Genomic DNA, 17,978 nt, shown 5'->3' on the forward strand with positions numbered 1-17,978 from the left:
TGGCAGTCTTAGTTTATCTGTGATATTGATCAATAGAAACAGTGACATTTTTGGCCTTGTTTTACAGTCAAACACAGGCTGCTTCCCCCTAGCAAAAGAGTGCTGAATTTTCCAAAAAGAATAAAAAATGTGAAGAATATCTTCACAGTTTCAATAAAAATAATGCTTTATTTTCATATAGGAATTGATGTTGTAAAATTAAGGTAGAAAAATCACTGAGGTATAGTGACTATTTGTGGCTGCCAAAGGTTTGTTAGGTTGATTCAATTAAGGACAAGGATGCTGGCACGGACATCTAGCAGGGTGTATCAGCTAACACTTATTTTATCCTGCTACTTCTCTGGAAATGAAGTCAGATATATTCACTTACCGGTATTATAATTGAGTTTGCTCTCTAGGAATTTGTTATATTTAGGTTTTCAGTCTTAACATCAATGTACCTTTTAAACGAAAGTTGATTTTTAGCTCACCGGGTCCGAAGGACCAAGGTGAGCTTATGCCATACCGTGGCGTCCATCAACAATTTCTTTAAACGACTTCTTCTTCTTAACCACTGATTGGAATTTAACTAAATTTGACTGGAAGCATCCCTAGGTAGTGTGGATTCAAAATTGTACAAGTGGTTGGGCTGACCCCCCAGGGGGCTGAGGGCTGGGCCAAAAGGGGGAAATTTGGCTATATTGCTATAAACGACTTCTTCCGTAAGACTATACCATGGATATTGATCATATTTGGTCGGAAGCATTCATGGGAGGCAGGGATTCAAAAGTGTACAAATGGTGGGGCTGACCCCCTGGGCTAAGGGGTGGGGCCAAAAAATAAATATTCCTTGGAAATGGTTGAGATCCCCACCATATACAATATATATACAATTGCTGAGTATAAAGAGAAGAATGCACATTTGCTTTCAGGTTGGGTCTAGGGTCTAGCCCCACCCTTGGAGACTTAACCCCTGGGTCATAACTTTGAAACGGTTGAGATCCCCACCCAAAACTATATATAAGAGACAAATGCAGTCATGATATTAGAATTTATCCTGGGGTCTGGCCACAACCCTAGGGACCTAGTTTCTGAGTCACAGCTTGGAAACAGTTGAGATCCCCACCCCATAACCATACATAAAATTGCTGGGCATAAAAAATCAAATACAGATTTGCTACAAGGATTGGCCTTGGGGTCTGGCATATTCCCTTGGATCTCATTTGAAGAATATTTTGCCATGATTGCTTAGATATCCAGGTGAGCGATACAGGCCCTCGGGGCCTCTTGTTATGGTTATACCACCGTCCGGTAGCATGATAAATTCATTATAATTGGTTGTCAATTTTAGAAGAAGTTGAGACAGATTTTCCCATTCCCCAGCACTTGGGAACGTATTTTCTCCAAAAAGAATGTCTGCTTGTGCCAGATGACGTATGAAACCGAAAATAGTGTCCACACAAAAGTGATCCGCGTAAGAAAAAGTTCGTCATTAGCATATCAATACAAAGTTACGGAAAAATATTGTGAGAATAACAACACCATTTCAGGTGTAAATGTGCACATGAAAAATCCAATGACGATAGAAGTGTTTTAAATATATTAATTCTACATAGTTTTAAGGTTCATTGTATTCCTCCGTGCAAAACTTCTATTTGTTTAAGTTTGCCACAGGCGATCGTTGACCATTGAGCTATGAAGTCATTTGGAAAACACGTTTTTTTGTTGAGTTTTTAGGTCACCTGAGCTTTAGCTCAGAAATCCAATATGGCTGCCACCGCCACCATTTTGAAAATCTATTTCAAACTTAAGGTCAAGTTCTACTGGGCCGATTTAACTGAAACCTGGTAGGAATGATCACTCATGGTCCTGATAAACTGTTGTGATTTTTCAGGTCGATCAGAAATCCAATAAGGCCGCCACGGCTGCCATTTTGAAAAACTATTTCAAACTTAAAGTCAAGTTCTACTCGGCCGATTTAACTGAAACTTGGTTGCAATGATCGACTCGTGCTCCTGACAAACTGTTGTTATTTTCGGGTCAATCAGAAATCCAATATGGCCGCCACGACTGCCATTTTGAAAAACTATTTTAATCTTAAAGTTAAGTTCAACTGGGCGGCCCAATTAAACTGAAACTTGGTAGGAATGATCGACTCATGGTCCTGGCAAAGTGTTTTTATTTTTCAGGTCGGTTAGAAATCCAATATGGCCACCAAGGCTGCCATTTTGAAGGGAAAAAAATCAAACTTAAAACCAAGTTCTAAACGGCTCTGAAACTTGGTCTGGGAATGATCAACTCATGGTCCTGACAAACTGAACTTAACGTTATTCTTACCTTTTTTTTACTCAAATTGGTAGGGATGATTGACATCATTATCTCCACTTCATATTTCAACATCAAAAATAAATAATGTAGGACTCAGGTGACCGTTAAGGCCCATGGACCTCTTGTTTAAATGGAGAAATATATAAGGTAGTAGTATATAGATGATAAATAGTTTATCAAACAGTATTTTCAGTTTTTGTTGTTTGAACAATTTTTTCATCTCTCGCATGTAGATAAAATTGTTCTCACGACAAACCCTGAAAATACAGTGTGATAATCTATAATTATCTACTTGGAGAGAAATATTCAGGTTATTAATTCATCCTCAACCAATAAATACCTGGGGCCTAGTGTTCAAAAGCCCGTAAAGCTTTATGACAACTTCACACAAATCGATGTAGTATATCTTCAAAAATATTGAAATTCAAAATTAAATGTATACAGGGATTCAGTATACTTCCTTAGGTACGAGTATTTCTCAAAAATCTCATTAAAACATTTGTGTCAATGACTTTTACACTGATCAGGCTTTGTATAATCAGGTAGGACTAGCAGCAGTTTTATTTTGCACATCTTTTAGAGTGCAAGTAAATATATGTAAAGGTTAAAAAAAATAACTTCCAGAAAACATTATATAAGGGGTAGGTTGTTATCTATTTAAATTTGTAAGTTGTACAGAGCAGGTTTCATGGAATTTTAAAAAGTTTTTAAAAAATGATCAAAAGTTTTCGTAATTCTTGCATTATGTTTCTGTTGCAGCGTTACCAAAGCTTGCATTGTGGCATCATCTGTATTCTTGCTGGAGCGACTCAACTACATCACTGCACCCCACCCTCTTATCTACTTCGGCATTGTCATCTTCTTTGTGTACTTCAAACTCTCGGCCCTGCTATTAGGTATTCATGACCCATTTGCACCATTTGAGAATCTGTTCTGTGCCATCTTCATGGGAGGTATGTGGGATGCAATGAGGAGGGCAGTCACATCTGAGAAGAAGGAGGAGGACAAAGAAAACAAGAATGACATCCCTGTCAAGAGCAAAGAGGACAAGAAAAAGGATTAAGCTCAGTACATAAAATTCATAAATATAGGTGTAGTAATTCAAATGAGAATCAATCTTTAGCTGAATAAATAAAGATCTCCTCCTCAGATGGAGTTTGATTCATGAAAATTGGGCCTGCAAAAGGGATTTTGTGAATTGATATGGGGGAAGGGTTTGGAAAGCATTTTGCACTGTTTTGAGGTAACTAGACATTAAGATGTCTTACATTTCTTATCTGTGAAATTTTTATCAAGATCCTTGCATTTATTTTCCTCAAGGGTGTTCACAGATTGAGAAAAAATACAGCATTATCCTCACAGACAAAAGAGTTCCCTCACAAGTACTCCCTTTTGTAATGAAGGAATTACTGGTACTGGAATTATTTATTTGTATATTCTTTTGATAGATGACTGGGACTATTCAATTTGACTTTTTTTAATGTAGATGAAATATATACATGTACCGGTCCTCTTTTTCAGTATGAATGTATTTGTTTAAAAGAACAGCAAATTGTTTTCAGAAATGTGAACATTTTCATGATTCTGTTTATATTATCTGCAAAAATTTACCTTGATTTACATTTTTTTGTATGCTGTTTTTTTCTGATCTGAACTTGAAAAATCTCACCAAATTTTGTAATGTAGATCTGTGACATCTGATGAAAGATCTAGGTGACTTTAACTTATTCACCATATTCTACTGAAGCATTGGTTTCTTCAATTTGTAAAAATCAAAAGTTAACAGTTGTATATATACCTGTACTACATGTCAGAGCTGCCATTATAACCATTAGAGAGTAATTATCAATAAACTCAATAAACAAATGAATATATTTTTTTACAAGTGTAAATCACCAAAGATCGCTATAATAAACTACCTGTTGTGGCTCAATAAAACCAAAGTGTTAGATGTGACTATAATGACTAAACTTCTGAGGCTGTTACTTCTAATCACCATTTAATAGCAAGTTCTGAGGCGATTATCATTTCAAAAAATCGTTAGTAAGTTCCAAGGCTTTTACATCTAATCATAACCGGCAAATTCTGAAACTATCGTCGGAAGTTCAATGTCTAATACACACATCAAGTTCCAAAAGGATATTTTTGTTTGTCTTCATTACGTTCAGAGACTGTATGTTTAACCGTTATTAGCGATTGTATACTCCCGGTAAGAAATATACTAGACATTAAACATTCCCGTACATCCCCTAACTTACCCTTGTCTTGTGTAAATGGGAGCTTGGTGCAGCTACAAAAAGTCAGCAAATTCAATCCATACCATTGTCTATGGGTGTGATATCCTACCCAGCTTTTGTTATGGGTACCAGCAAGAAAAACCATCGATTGATGACTCCGAGTCGGTGATCTACAGATCTCACAACTGTTTTATTACATATTGTAGAAGTTCAAATTTAATGATATTCGGCATTCTGAAGCAATAGGCCATGAGTATCTGCCATTAACGTTTTTATTTTATTTGAAAATAGAGTACAAAACTCGATCCACATCAACGCAAATTTATTTGCTTATAGAGTGACATCATATATTTGAAAAAATGTTATGTATAATGTGGGAGGGCATTTCCATTGCAAATGAATTGCCTTGATGATTTTGGTTTGTCAGAGCTAATTTTGCAGGTTATGTATAGTGTAGGATGATTTTCATTTCATGATTTACTTTGCAATTTATGTTTCGTACTGATATAAGTTGTTGTTAAGAAGTGTAGTTGATTTGTATGGCAGATTTATATGTTTCTCTGGTGTATAAAATCAATATTGTTTGAATGTTTAGTAAAAGAGGATGCTAAGTGAATGTGTTTTAATGTCAGAAGTGTCACCCTCAATTTTTGTACAGTGCTTTCTTCAGGCACAGAATCACAAAAATTCTTCTTTTTAAGAATGTTCTTACCCTTATTAAATATTCCAAAAACTTACTTTTCTCCATAAATGTTCTTCATTTAAGTTTTCAAAAATTTAATCTGCTGTTTCAGGTCAAGAATGATTTTCTTACCATAAAAATACATGTTACTTTTTCCATTGTCTTTGTGGATCTGTAAAATAAATCTGTTTTTGAGAAGTTAAGGACATTCTTAAATCGAAAAGTTTTGTGAGTTTGACGCCTGAACATTATATCATTTCCTCCCAGCAGAATCTTCTGGATATTTCAAAATCATTACCATTTCCAAAGCCAAATGGCTAGAGTTTCATTTATTTGTGTTGTAGAAACTGTTACGTTAAGTGCTTATGATCATCAGACGCCCGTCATCAGACAATGCTTCTGGTCATCAGACAATGCTTCTGGTCATCAGACATACCTTCTGGTCATCAGACATACCTTCTGGTCATCAGACATTCCTTCTGGTCATCAGACAATGCTTCTGGTCATCAGACATACCTCTGGTCATCCGACATACCTCTGGTCATCAGACATACCTTCTGGTCATCAGAAATACCTTCTGGTCATCAGACATACCTCTGGTCATCAGGCATACCTTCTGGTCATCGGACATACCTTCTGGTCATCAGACATACCTCTGGCCATCAGACATACCTTCTGGTCATCAGAAATACCTTCTGGTCATCAGACATACCTCTGGTCAGCAGACATCCCTCTGGTCATCAGACATACCTTCTGGTCTTCAGACATACCTTCTGGTCATCAGACATACCTTCTGGTTATCAGACATCCCTTTTGGTCATCAGGCATACCTTCTGGTTATCAGACATACCTTTTGGTCATCAGGCATACCTCTGGTCATCAGACATACCTTCTGGTCTTCAGACATACCATCTGGTCATCAGACATGCCTCTGGTCATCAGACATTCCTTCTGGTCATCAGACATACTGGTACCTCTGGTCAGCAGACATATCTTCTGGTCAGCAGACATACTGATACCTCTGGTCATCAGGCATACCTTCTGGTCATCGGACATACCTTCTGGTCATCAGACATACCTCTGGGCATCAGACATACCTTCTGGTCATCAGAAATACCTTCTGGTCATCAGACATACCTCTGGTCATCAGACATTCCTTCTGGTCATCAGACATACTGGTACCTCTGGTCAGCAGACATATCTTCTGGTCAGCAGACATACTGATACCTCTGGTCATCAGGCATACCTTGTGGTCATCAGACATACCTTCTGGTCATCAGACAATGCTTCTGGTCATCAGACATACCTCTGGTCATCAGGCATACCTTCTGGTCATCGGACATACCTTCTGGTCATCAGACATACTGGTACCTCTGGTCAGCAGACATATCTTCTGGTCAGCAGACATACTGATACCTCTGGTCATCAGGCATACCTTGTGGTCATCAGACATACCTTCTGGTCATCAGACATGCCTTTTGGTCATCAGACATACTGGTTCCTCTGGTCAGCAGACATATCTTCTGGTCAGCAGACATACTGATACCTCTGGTCATCAGGCATACCATACCTCTGGTCATCAGACATCCCTTCTGGTCATCAGACATACCTTCTGGTCATCACACATACCTTCTGGTCATCAGACATGCCTTCTGGTCTTCAGACATACCCGTCATCAGACAATGCTTCTGGTCATCAGACAATGCTTCTGGTCATCAGACATTCCTTCTGGTCATCAGACATACTGGTACCTCTGGTCCGCAGACATATCTTCTGGTTATCAGACATACCTTCTGGTTATCAGACATGCCTTTTGGTCATCAGGCATACCTTCTGGTTATCAGACATACCTTTTGGCCATCAGAAATACCTCTGGTCATCAGACATACCTTTTGGTCATCAGACATACCTTCTGGTCATCAGACAATGCTTCTGGTCATCAGACATACCTCTGGTCATCAGAAATACCTCTGGTCATCAGACATACCTTCTGGACATCAGACATACCTCTGGTCATCAGACATACCTTTTGGTCATCAGACATACCTTCTGGTTATCAGACATACCTCTCGTCATCAGACATACCTTCTGGTCATCAGACATACTGGTACCTCTGGTCAGCAGACATATCTTCTGGTTATCAGACATACCTTCTGGTTATCAGACATACCTTTTGGTCATCAGGCATACCTTCTGGTTATCAGACATACCTTTTGGCCATCAGAAATACCTCTGGTCATCAGACATACCTTTTGGTCATCAGGCATACCTCTGGTCATCAGACATACCTTTTGGTCATCAGACATACTGGTACCTCTGGTCAGCAGACATACTGATACCTCTGGTCATCAGACATACCTTTTGGTCATCAGACATACTGGTACCTCTGGTCATCAGACATACCTTCTGGTCATAAGACATACCTTCTGGTCATCAGACATGCCTTCTGGTCTTCAGACATCCCTCTGGTCATCAGGCATACCTCTGGTCATCAGACATCCCTTTTGGTCATCAGACATACTGGTACCTCTGGTCATCAGACATACCTTCTGGTCATAAGACATACCTTCTGGTCATCAGACATGCCTTCTGGTCCTCAGACATACCTTCTGGTCATCAGGCATACCTTCTGGTCATCAGACATAACTTTTGGTCATCAGACATGCCTTCTGGTTATCAGACATACCTTCTGGTCATCAGACATGCCTTCTGGTCCTCAGACATACCTTCTGGTCATCAGGCATACCTTCTGGTCATCAGACATACCTTTTGGTCATCAGACATGCCTTCTGGTCATCAGACATACCTTCTGGTCATCAGACATGCCTTCTGGTCATCAGACATACCTTCTGGTCATCAGGCATACCTTCTGGTCATCAGACATACTGGTACCTCTGGTCAGCAGACATACCTTTTGGTCATCAGACATACCTTCTGGTCATCAGACATACCTTCTGGTCATCAGACATACCTCTGGTCATCAGGCATACCTTCTGGTCATCAGACATACCTCTGGTCATCAGACATACCTTCTGGTCATCAGACATACTGGTACTTCTGGTCAGCAGACATACCTTTTGGTCATCAGACATACCTTCTGGTTATCAGACATACCTTTTGGTCATCAGACAATGCTTCTGGTCATCAGACATACCTTTTGGTCATCAGAAATACCTCTGGTCAGCAGACATATCTTCTGGTCAGCAGACATACTGATACCTCTGGTCATCAGGCATACCTTCTGGTCATCAGACATACCTTCTGGTCATCAGACATACCTCTGTTCATCAGACATACCTTCTGGTCATCAGACATGCCTTCTGGTCTTCAGACATACCTCTGGTCATCAGACATTCCTTCTGGTCATCAGACATACCTCTGGTCATCAGACATACCTTCTGTACATGTAGGTGTACATATGTCATCTTTTAGTGTGAAACTGCCTAAGCTTTCAGATTGAAATTCAGCATTTTTCACAGGTAATCTCCTTTTTCGTATTTTTGCTTCCATGAATATTTTTCATGTAGCAATCATTATGCTTTTATTTTTGCTGTGAACACTGGTTAACATATATAATCATTTGAAAGATATATTATTCAAGCTTGCATTTCTTTCCAAAATTGTTTGTGTTCCTTTTTAATTTCTCAAAAAATATTTGTGCCATTTTGTATGATTTGTTAAACTGCTGCCATAACCTTTGTGTAATGTAATTATGGCATAGAATCTAGTCATTTGAGATGAATTGCTTTTAGTCTGATTTTATTTGTAAATTTTGTCAAATATTATCCCATTTTTCATTCGTAAAAATCTCTGCATAGGCTTAATTAAACTACTGCAAAAACAATAAGTCAACTGGACTGCAACGAATCAAACCCTTTTTGCCTATAGTAAACATTCTCTGTTTATACTGAAACCTCATTTATAACCTGATTTTAGTGAGCTTAACACTTCTAAGATTTAAAAAAAATATGCTTTATTAATCAGGTAATAATGTATATAAAAAATGTTGAATTGTCTATATTATTAGATATTGGATATTTTTTTGGCCGGTGCCTTTTTTTGTACTATTATTTAGTTCATCATGAGCTGAGAGCCCTATACAGTATATTGATCAGTGCTGTCTACCCAAAGTAGTGGTGATGACCTTGTGTAGTGTAGATCATCGGTCGTAGCTGATAACCCCTGTGTACTATTCATCATAGTAGATGACCCTATGTTGTGTTGATCACAGCTGATAACCTTATGTAGTGTTGATCATTGCTGATAACCCTATGTAGTGTTGATCACGGCTGATAACCCTATGTAGTGTTGATCATGGCTAATAACACTCTGTAGCGTTGATCACAGCTAATAACACTATGTAGTGTTGATCATGGCTGATAACCCTATGTAGTGTTGATCACGGCTGATAACCCTATGTAGTGTTGATGGTGGCTGTCAACCCTATTTAGTGTTGATCATTACTAATAGCCCTATGTTATGTTGATTATCAGTTGTTGCTGATAACCCGATGTAGTGTTGATCATGGCTGATAACGCTCTGTAGCGTTGATCACAGCTAATAACCCTATGTAGTGTTGATCATGGCTGATAACCTTATGTAGTGTTGATCATGGCTGATAACCCTATGTTATATTGATCATAGCTGATAACTGATAGCTGATAACCCTATGTAGTGTTGATCATGGCTGATAATCCTATGTAGAGTTTATTGTAGCTAATAACCCTATGTAGTGTTGATCATGGCTGATAAAACTCTGTAGCGTTGATATTGACTGATAACTCTATGTAGTGCTGAAGGTGGCTGTCGACCCTATTTTTTGTTTAGCATAGCTGATAACCCTGTTGTAGTGTTGATTGTGGCTGATGACCCTATTTAGTGTTGATCATGGCTAATAACCCTATGTCATGTTGATTATCAGTTGTAGCTGATAACCTGATGTAGTGTTGCCCAGTACTAATAACCCTATGTAGTGTTGATAGTGGCTGTTAATCGATGAAGTGTTGAGTTTAACTTGTAATAATATCTTGTAGCATACTGAAAATCTCCCAACCTGACTGCATGTGTATACCAGAGTAAATAATTAGACTGAAAAATAAGTGTGTCTATTTTCCCTGATGGTCAAGGTTATTCTGGAAAGTTTGTTGTGTACATCATGAAATTCCTCTCAATAAACAAGAGATAAAAATGTTGATTGATTTCTGTTTTGTTTTAATTATTTACAGACATTATTTAGCTTATTTTGAGATAACACCTTTAAATTAGACCAAGCTATAAACATGTGGCTGTGATGAAAAAGTGCAAAATAGTTGTAAGTTTGGGTTGGACACATTTCATAGATCAATTATTGTTGAATTGGCACTAAACTTCAGTACAGATTTCTGTTGCATTAATTTGCCTTACTGACAATAGTTATCTACCTATGATAAAGGTGATAAATATTACGTGAGCAAAGAGTTGTTTGTTACTAAAAACCATCAGAATCAGATGCAAGGGCGATAACCCTGTGAGTCTAAAGATATAGTAGGAAAACTAGATTAGTGGTAACTGGATAAATGAGACTGCATTGTAGGACAACCAAATTAGCAGTTACTGGATAGTAGGACAACCAAATTAGCAGTTACTGGATAGTAGGACAACCAAATTAGCAGTAACTGGATAGTAGGACAACCAAATTAGCAGTTACTGGATAGTAGGACAACCAAATTAGCAGTTACTGGAAAGTAGGACAACCAAATTAGCAGTTACTGGATAGTATGACAACCAAATAGCAGTAACTGGATAGTAGGACAACCAAATTAGCAGTAACTGGATAGTAGGACAACCAAATTAGCAGTTACTGGAAGTTACTGGATAGTAGGCAACCAAATTAGCAGTTACTGGATAGTAGGACAAACAAATAAGCAGTACAGGAAAGTAGGACAACCAAATTAGCAGTTACTGGATAGTAGGACAACCAAATAGGCAGTACAGGAAAGTAGGACAACCAAATTAGCAGTTACTGGATAGTAGGACAAACAATTAAGCAGTTACTGGATAGTAGGGAACCAAATTAGCAGTTACTGGATAGTAGGACAACCAAATTAGCAGTTACTCGATTAACAAGGCTGTATTGAAGGGGAAACAAATTAGCAGTATCTGGATAGTATGACAACTGGATTAAAGGGATTTAAATAGGACAACAAAGTTGGTGGTTACCGGATTAACGAAGCTGAGTGGTAGGACAACCAAATTGGTGCTTACTGGATTAATGAAGTTGAGTAGCAGGACAACTGAATTAATGAAGTTGAGTAGTAGGACAACTGGATAAATGACGCTGAGTAGTAGGACAACTGGATTAACGAAGCTGAGTAGAAGGACAACTGGATTAATGAAGCTGAGTAGTAGGACAGCTGGATTAAAGAGATTTAAATAGGACAACCAAAATGATTGTTACTGGATTAATGAAGGTGAGTAGTAGGACAACTGGATTGATGAAGCTAAGTAGTAGGACAACTGGATTAATGAAGCTGAGTAGTAGGACAACTGGATTAAAAAGGTGGATAATAGGACAACAAAATTGGTGGTTACTGGATTAACGAAGCTGAGTAGTAGGACAACTGAATTAATGAAGTTGAGTAGTAGGACAACTGGATTAATGACGCTGAGTAGAAGGACAACTGGATAAACGAAGCTGAGTAGAAGGACAACTGGATTAACGAAGCTGAGTAGTATGACAACTGAATTAATGAAGTTGAGTAGTAGGACAACTGGATTAATGACGCTGAGTAGTAGGACAACTGGATTAACGAAGCTGAGTAGAAGGACAACTGGATTAATGAAGCTGAGTAGTAGGACAGCTGGATTAAAGAGATTTAAATAGGACAACCAAAATGATTGTTACTGGATTAACGAAGCTGAGTTGTATGACAGCTGGATTTACGAAGGTGGATAGTAGGACAACCAAATTGGTGCTTACCGGATTAATGAAGTTGAGTAGTAGGACAACTGGATTAATGAAGCTGAGTAGTAGGACAACTGGATTAACGAAGCTGAGTAGAGGTACAACTGGATTAACGAAGCTACGTAGTAGGACAGCTGGATTAAAGAGATTTAAATAGGACAACCTAAATGATTGTTACTGGATTAATGAAGCTGAGTAGTATGACAACTGAATTAATGAAGTTGAGTAGTAGGACAACTGGATTAATGACGCTGAGTAGTAGGACAACTGGATTAACGAAGCTGAGTAGAAGGACAACTGGATTAATGAAGATGAGTAGTAGGACAAGTGGATTAACGAAGCTGAGTAGAAGGACAACTGGATTAATGAAGCTGAGTAGTAGGACAGCTGGATTAAAGAGATTTAAATAGGACAACCAAAATGATTGTTACTGGATTAATGAAGGTGAGTAGTAGGACAACTGCATTGATGAAGCTAAGTAGTAGGACAACTGGATTAATGAAGCTGAGTAGTATGACAACTGGATTAAAAAGGTGGATAATAGGACAACAAAATTGGTGGTTACTGGATTAACGAAGCTGAGTAGTAGGACAACTGAATTAATGACGCTGAGTAGTAGGACAACTGGATTAACGAAGCTGAGTAGAAGGACAACTGGATTAATGACGCTGAGTAGTATGACAACTGAATTAATGAAGTTGAGTAGTAGGACAACTGGATTAATGACGCTGAGTAGTAGGACAACTGGATTAACGAAGCTGAGTAGAAGGACAACTGGATTAACGAAGCTGAGTAGTATGACAACTGAATTAATGAAGTTGAGTAGTAGGACAACTGGATTAATGACGCTGAGTAGTAGGACAACTGGATTAACGAAGCTGAGTAGAAGGACAACTGGATTAATGAAGCTGAGTAGTAGGACAGCTGGATTGAAGAGATTTAAATAGGACAACCAAAATGATTGTTACTGGATTAACGAAGCTGAGCAGTATGACAACTGGATTAACGAAGGTGGATAGTAGGACAACCAAATTGGTGCTTACTGGATTAATGAAGTTGAGTAGTAGGACAACTGGATTAATGAAGCTGAGTAGTAGGACAACTGGATTAATGAAGCTGAGTAGTAGGACAATCAGATTAGTAGATAAGTTCCATTCACTAAGATGGATAGGAGGACAACTGGATTAATGACGCTGAGTAGTAGGACACCTGGATTAACGAAGCTGAGTAGAAGGACAACTGGATTAACGAAGCTACGTAGTAGGACAGCTGGATTAAAGAGATTTAAATAGGACAACCAAAATGATTGTTACTGGATTAACGAAGCTGAGTAGAATGACAACTGAATTAATGAAGTTGAGTAGTAGGACAACTGGATTAATGACGCTGAGTAGTAGGACAACTGGATTAATGACGCTGAGAAGAAGGACAACTGGATTAATGAAGCTGAGTAGTAGGACAACTGGATTAATGAAGCTGAGTAGTAGGACAATCAGATTAGTAGATAAGTTCCATTCACTAAGATGGATAGGAGGACAACTGGATTAATGACGCTGAGTAGTAGGACACCTGGATTAACGAAGCTGAGTAGAAGGACAACTGGATTAACGAAGCTACGTAGTAGGACAGCTGGATTAAAGAGATTTAAATAGGACAACCAAAATGATTGTTATTGGATTAACGAAGCTGAGTAGTAGGACAACCAGATTAGTAGATAAGTTCCATTCCCTAAGATGGATAGTAGGACAACTGGATTAGCTGTTACTAGAATAACGAGGATTGATAGAAGGACAACCAGGTAGTAGTTACTAGAGTAACAAGATAAATTCAAATACGAAGCTTGAAATTCTTGATAAATCACACAATTACGTGCATGTTCCGATTTGTCTCCATCTGCTACCTTTGGAAAGGGGAACATCTATTTTTAAAGCTTGTACATCAACAAAAGATTAATTGCAAATATGTTTCATTTTCTGTCGAAACATTACACCCGAGTAATTTATTAAATCCGGAAAATTATCTATGCGTAATATATGTATATCTTAACATTACTATGGTAGAGCGTAATCTGAATAAAAACAACGGAATAGCTCTCCGAATGAGACATGACCATATTTATGGGTCATTTTTAATATGATAAATACAGAACATAAAAAAAAATCATTTGTAAAAATGCCAAAATAAAAATATTTTTCTCGTTACGATTAATTAAAGAAGCAGGTCCAAACGTGATTTCACAGCAACGTGAATATTGCTGATATCGTGACTCAACTTGTCCGTTCGCCCAGGTGTGTTTATAAGATTTGATGACTTGTTCAACGTTTTTAGGAAGCGATAGAATAAACAATTTTGACACTGAAAGATATATTTATTTCTATAGATTCATGAAACATAGCATATAAAACCAGGCAAGTAATATCAAAATCCTATTTCTTAACCAGACACTCTCTCCTACCTATCAGACTGGCTTTCTCTGATGAAATCAAAACTAATATACAACTACGTATACTAACTAGTACCACGGAATTAGATTATCTAAGTCCGTGCTAGTACTCAAATTAACAGTTGAAATAAAGTATAAAGACGGGAAGGTAATACCGTCTTTTCACCCTAAAATTCTCACAAAGTCTGAGATATACCTATGTGAGTAAAAAAAATCTCATTTTATAAATGGTTAATTCATAAATTAAATCTGGCAGATATATTTAGGGTGTTTGGTTGGTTCAGTTATCTTTGAAACAGACAGCAACGTGTTGTAGGTATTGAATGAAGTAATATCAGAGTATTTCAAAATTAAAGCAGGTGAACACCAGGGATCTGTTCTCGTACCCTCACTATTTCTTAAATAATCAATGATATTATATCGAATACACAAATGAACTAATGAAATTATCTGCTGACGACACTATATACAGTATCTTGTCGTCGAAAACCATCTGCCTACCCAACTTATAAATGTAGATCTCTCAAAAGTACGGGATTGGGCATCTGAAAGGTTAGTTACGTAGATTAAAACGAAGCACTGTACTGATTAGCAGAAAACATAATCACTCACAAATGAATGCACTGGACGAATAATACAGTTAATTAGTTGGGAATCTCTCAACGGTCGTCGTGAAATTATACAAATTCTTAAAACGGTTTATCGTATAACTCCCTCATACCTAACAGATATAGTACTGTACTGCCTATAAATGACACAATAATAAAGACAAAATTTGTTATATATAATACAATATATTATTACAAAATAAAATAAGACGTTTTTATCAAATGTCATATTAGCATCACATTAACTACACTACTAACGGAATGAATACAAAATACTTTCAATAATGACGTTTTGATTAAAATGTTTAATTTCATTGAACATTATAATCAGCTTCCAGCTACAAAACCCGAGTTATTATAAAACAGTTGACCACAGGTGAAAACCGATGACAGGTGAAATACAGGTATATACTGCCAATACTATCCAGAATCAGACTAAAATCTTTCTTTGAAAAAAAAGTGGAAGAATCGGGAACAAGCCTGTTGTTTATGGATCAAGCTACCCAAAAGAAGTAAAACTAATATCACTCACTGACCAAACAAAGGGAAACAACTTTCATAAGCTATACGCGCTTGCTATCATCTATTTCACGTGTTTTTGTATGACTATTGTTAATAATATTGAATACAATCTAAGCCATTTTTATTTTGCTCGCGGTTGCTAGTTCAAACTCAAGTTCCGCTAATCTAAATTTTGTGAAAAGCGGCTTTCTTCAATCAGACATATTTAACTTGAGCAGTATATGTATAATCTGTCTGATAATTTAGTTTCAAGTTTATACTTACGTCATAAGTTCTAATATAAGTTAAGTCGTTGGTATTGATTGTTATGCATGCCAAGGACTTACATAGCTTTTACTTTGCGTTTCCTAATCTATCAAAAAGGAAACTTTTCAAAGTTTAATATAATTTTAGTTTTTAAACTTTGCTTTATTACTGTCTTCAACTTTTTTTTAGACTGATTAAAGCGATACAATTCCCATTGATGGCACTCAGGGATCAATCTAGGTTTTAGGGGAATCTACCCTTTTTCATATTTGAGGGAAATTAAAATTTTGATACAAGGCTCTAGCGTTATAAAGGTAAAAGATAAATGTTTTGTCCGACATACATATATGTGTGCAGTATATTTCAATTTATAAACGATTTTAAGCTTTAACTTGTAGAATTTTTGCTTAAATTATGTGAAGAAAATGTATATATATATATATATGCAGTATATGCATTTTAACTGTTGAACTTTAAAGCAAACATATACGGGAAATATATTGAAGAAAACCCGCTATTTTCTTGTTGAAATAGGGAATTTTGAAGCACAAATTGTGAATTTCAAAGAACAGGTGAATTTTCATACTATGGGGAAATTAAACTACCCATAAACGGTAGTGAATCAAGTCTAGATCGATTCAGAGACGTATATATATATACTACTTATATGTCTAATTAATCCCAGGCACTACAATGATTATCAGTTTAAGACCGGTTAGGGTATTTTTTCAGTTGAAAGATCCTTTGAAACCAGAGACGTATACATTACAATATAGACGTCTCTGTTGAAACCAAGGAAATATTCTTGATAAAAAAATCGAGATAACTAAATCGTACGAGAAACGTAAATATTAATTAACGAGATAATTAACCTAACTCTTAATAACGAGATTATCGTCCAACAATATAATTTTGTGCGGTACAGTCAATCGGCTTTCGTATAACAAATGTCTTTTCTAGTGGCCTAGAACTGCATGTTAGGCAAAGTTGTTTGATTTGTTACTCAATGAGCCTATCATTATTAGATGTTATAGCTCCTCTGTTATAATCTATCACTTAAAGATTTCCGTTATCATAATACGGTCTTGTTCCTGATATACATTGTATGTTAAAACAGTCTATTTTCCGAAAATAGCTAACAATATAAATATAATCCGCCCAGAGACGTATCAAAACATTTTAAATTGAGATATCAGTTCGGGCTAAAAATACGTCTAATGCTTATTGCACTATAGTAGTTATCTCCCTTTACTGGATGCCGAGAGGGGCGCACCTGCTCGTAAAGACATCGTTAATATTGGTTTCAGATCGAGCTGCGGATGTTTACACATCAATCAACATACCACTACTGTTGGTCTCAGGATTCACATACAGGGTAATGTCTATTTGCTGTCTGTTTAGTACATTTGTACATTCATTAATTTTTCAAACTGTTGATCAGAAAAAATAGCATGTTGAACACCATCACCGGCATGTAAACATTGTACAAAAATAAACGTTCGGTGCGCACACTCTGATACGGCGTTTATTTCAGCCGTATTTTACAACGTTTATTATTAGAACTATGTCTGGTGACAACATTCAGTACAATAACTATTATCCACCCAGTTGTGGACCCATGGTTTATAAATGACTTGTACCGGTGGTCGAAGACTACAGTTAGGCAAATGTTATGTGATACCAGTAAACTTATTACACTGATATAAATATCACCAGTAAACTTATTACACTGAGATATGTGATACCAGTAAACTTACTACACTGAGATATGTGATACCAGTAAACTTATTACACTGATATAAATATCACCAGTAAACTTATACACTGAGATATGGGATACCAGTAACTTTATCTGGTAGGATCTACTCACTGTCATGTCAGTATTTAGAAACTGCCAGACATTTTCTTCCAATTTTTTTTCCTGTCTGCTGATGTCCGGGTGGTAAAACTACTGATTTTCAAGACTATTTTGAGAGACCCCCCCCCCCCC

The 17,978-nt window shown here is 37.1% G+C and overlaps 2 protein-coding genes and 2 long non-coding RNA genes across 9 annotated transcripts in view; 2 read left to right on the forward strand and 2 right to left on the reverse strand.

Moving 5' to 3' along the window:
- LOC110445140 (trimeric intracellular cation channel type B-like) overlaps positions 1-5,174 on the forward strand; it is a 31,557-nt gene extending 26,383 nt beyond the window's left edge. The window contains exon 5 of the mRNA XM_021489567.1: positions 3,067-5,174. Coding sequence (XP_021345242.1) covers positions 3,067-3,370 — 304 coding nt within the window. The 3' untranslated portion in view covers positions 3,371-5,174. The remainder of the gene's footprint in view (positions 1-3,066) is intronic.
- Positions 5,175-5,365: 191 nt separating this feature from the next.
- Positions 5,366-7,911, reverse strand: LOC110445143. Of its 2 annotated transcripts, XR_002462321.1 has the most exons (4): positions 7,754-7,911; positions 7,566-7,629; positions 6,246-6,343; positions 5,366-6,115 (listed from the first exon to the last, which is right to left on the reverse strand). It is a non-coding gene; the product is annotated as an uncharacterized LOC110445143 (long non-coding RNA). The 2 variants fall into 2 exon arrangements; XR_002462320.1 differs by lacking the exon at positions 7,754-7,911 and having other exon boundaries at positions 7,566-7,724.
- A 7-nt stretch (positions 7,912-7,918) lies between these two features.
- On the reverse strand, positions 7,919-10,110 carry LOC110445141. 5 transcript variants are annotated; one of them, XR_002462319.1, is made up of 4 exons: positions 9,893-9,992; positions 8,622-9,820; positions 8,301-8,543; positions 7,919-8,255 (listed from the first exon to the last, which is right to left on the reverse strand). It is a non-coding gene; the product is annotated as an uncharacterized LOC110445141 (long non-coding RNA). The 5 variants fall into 5 exon arrangements; XR_002462317.1 differs by having other exon boundaries at positions 8,301-8,504; positions 8,622-10,110; XR_002462318.1 differs by having other exon boundaries at positions 7,919-8,236; positions 8,622-10,110.
- Positions 10,111-17,251: 7,141 nt separating this feature from the next.
- The window catches only part of LOC110445144 (protein O-linked-mannose beta-1,2-N-acetylglucosaminyltransferase 1-like), a 48,046-nt gene continuing 47,319 nt past the window's right edge, over positions 17,252-17,978 (forward strand). The window contains exon 1 of the mRNA XM_021489568.1: positions 17,252-17,363. The gene's annotated coding sequence lies outside the window, so the exon portion shown is untranslated. The remainder of the gene's footprint in view (positions 17,364-17,978) is intronic.

The sequence above is a fragment of the Mizuhopecten yessoensis genome, unplaced genomic scaffold, assembly GCF_002113885.1.
Source record: "Mizuhopecten yessoensis strain PY_sf001 unplaced genomic scaffold, ASM211388v2 scaffold2091, whole genome shotgun sequence".
NCBI classification, from domain to species: Eukaryota; Metazoa; Mollusca; class Bivalvia; order Pectinida; family Pectinidae; genus Mizuhopecten; species Mizuhopecten yessoensis.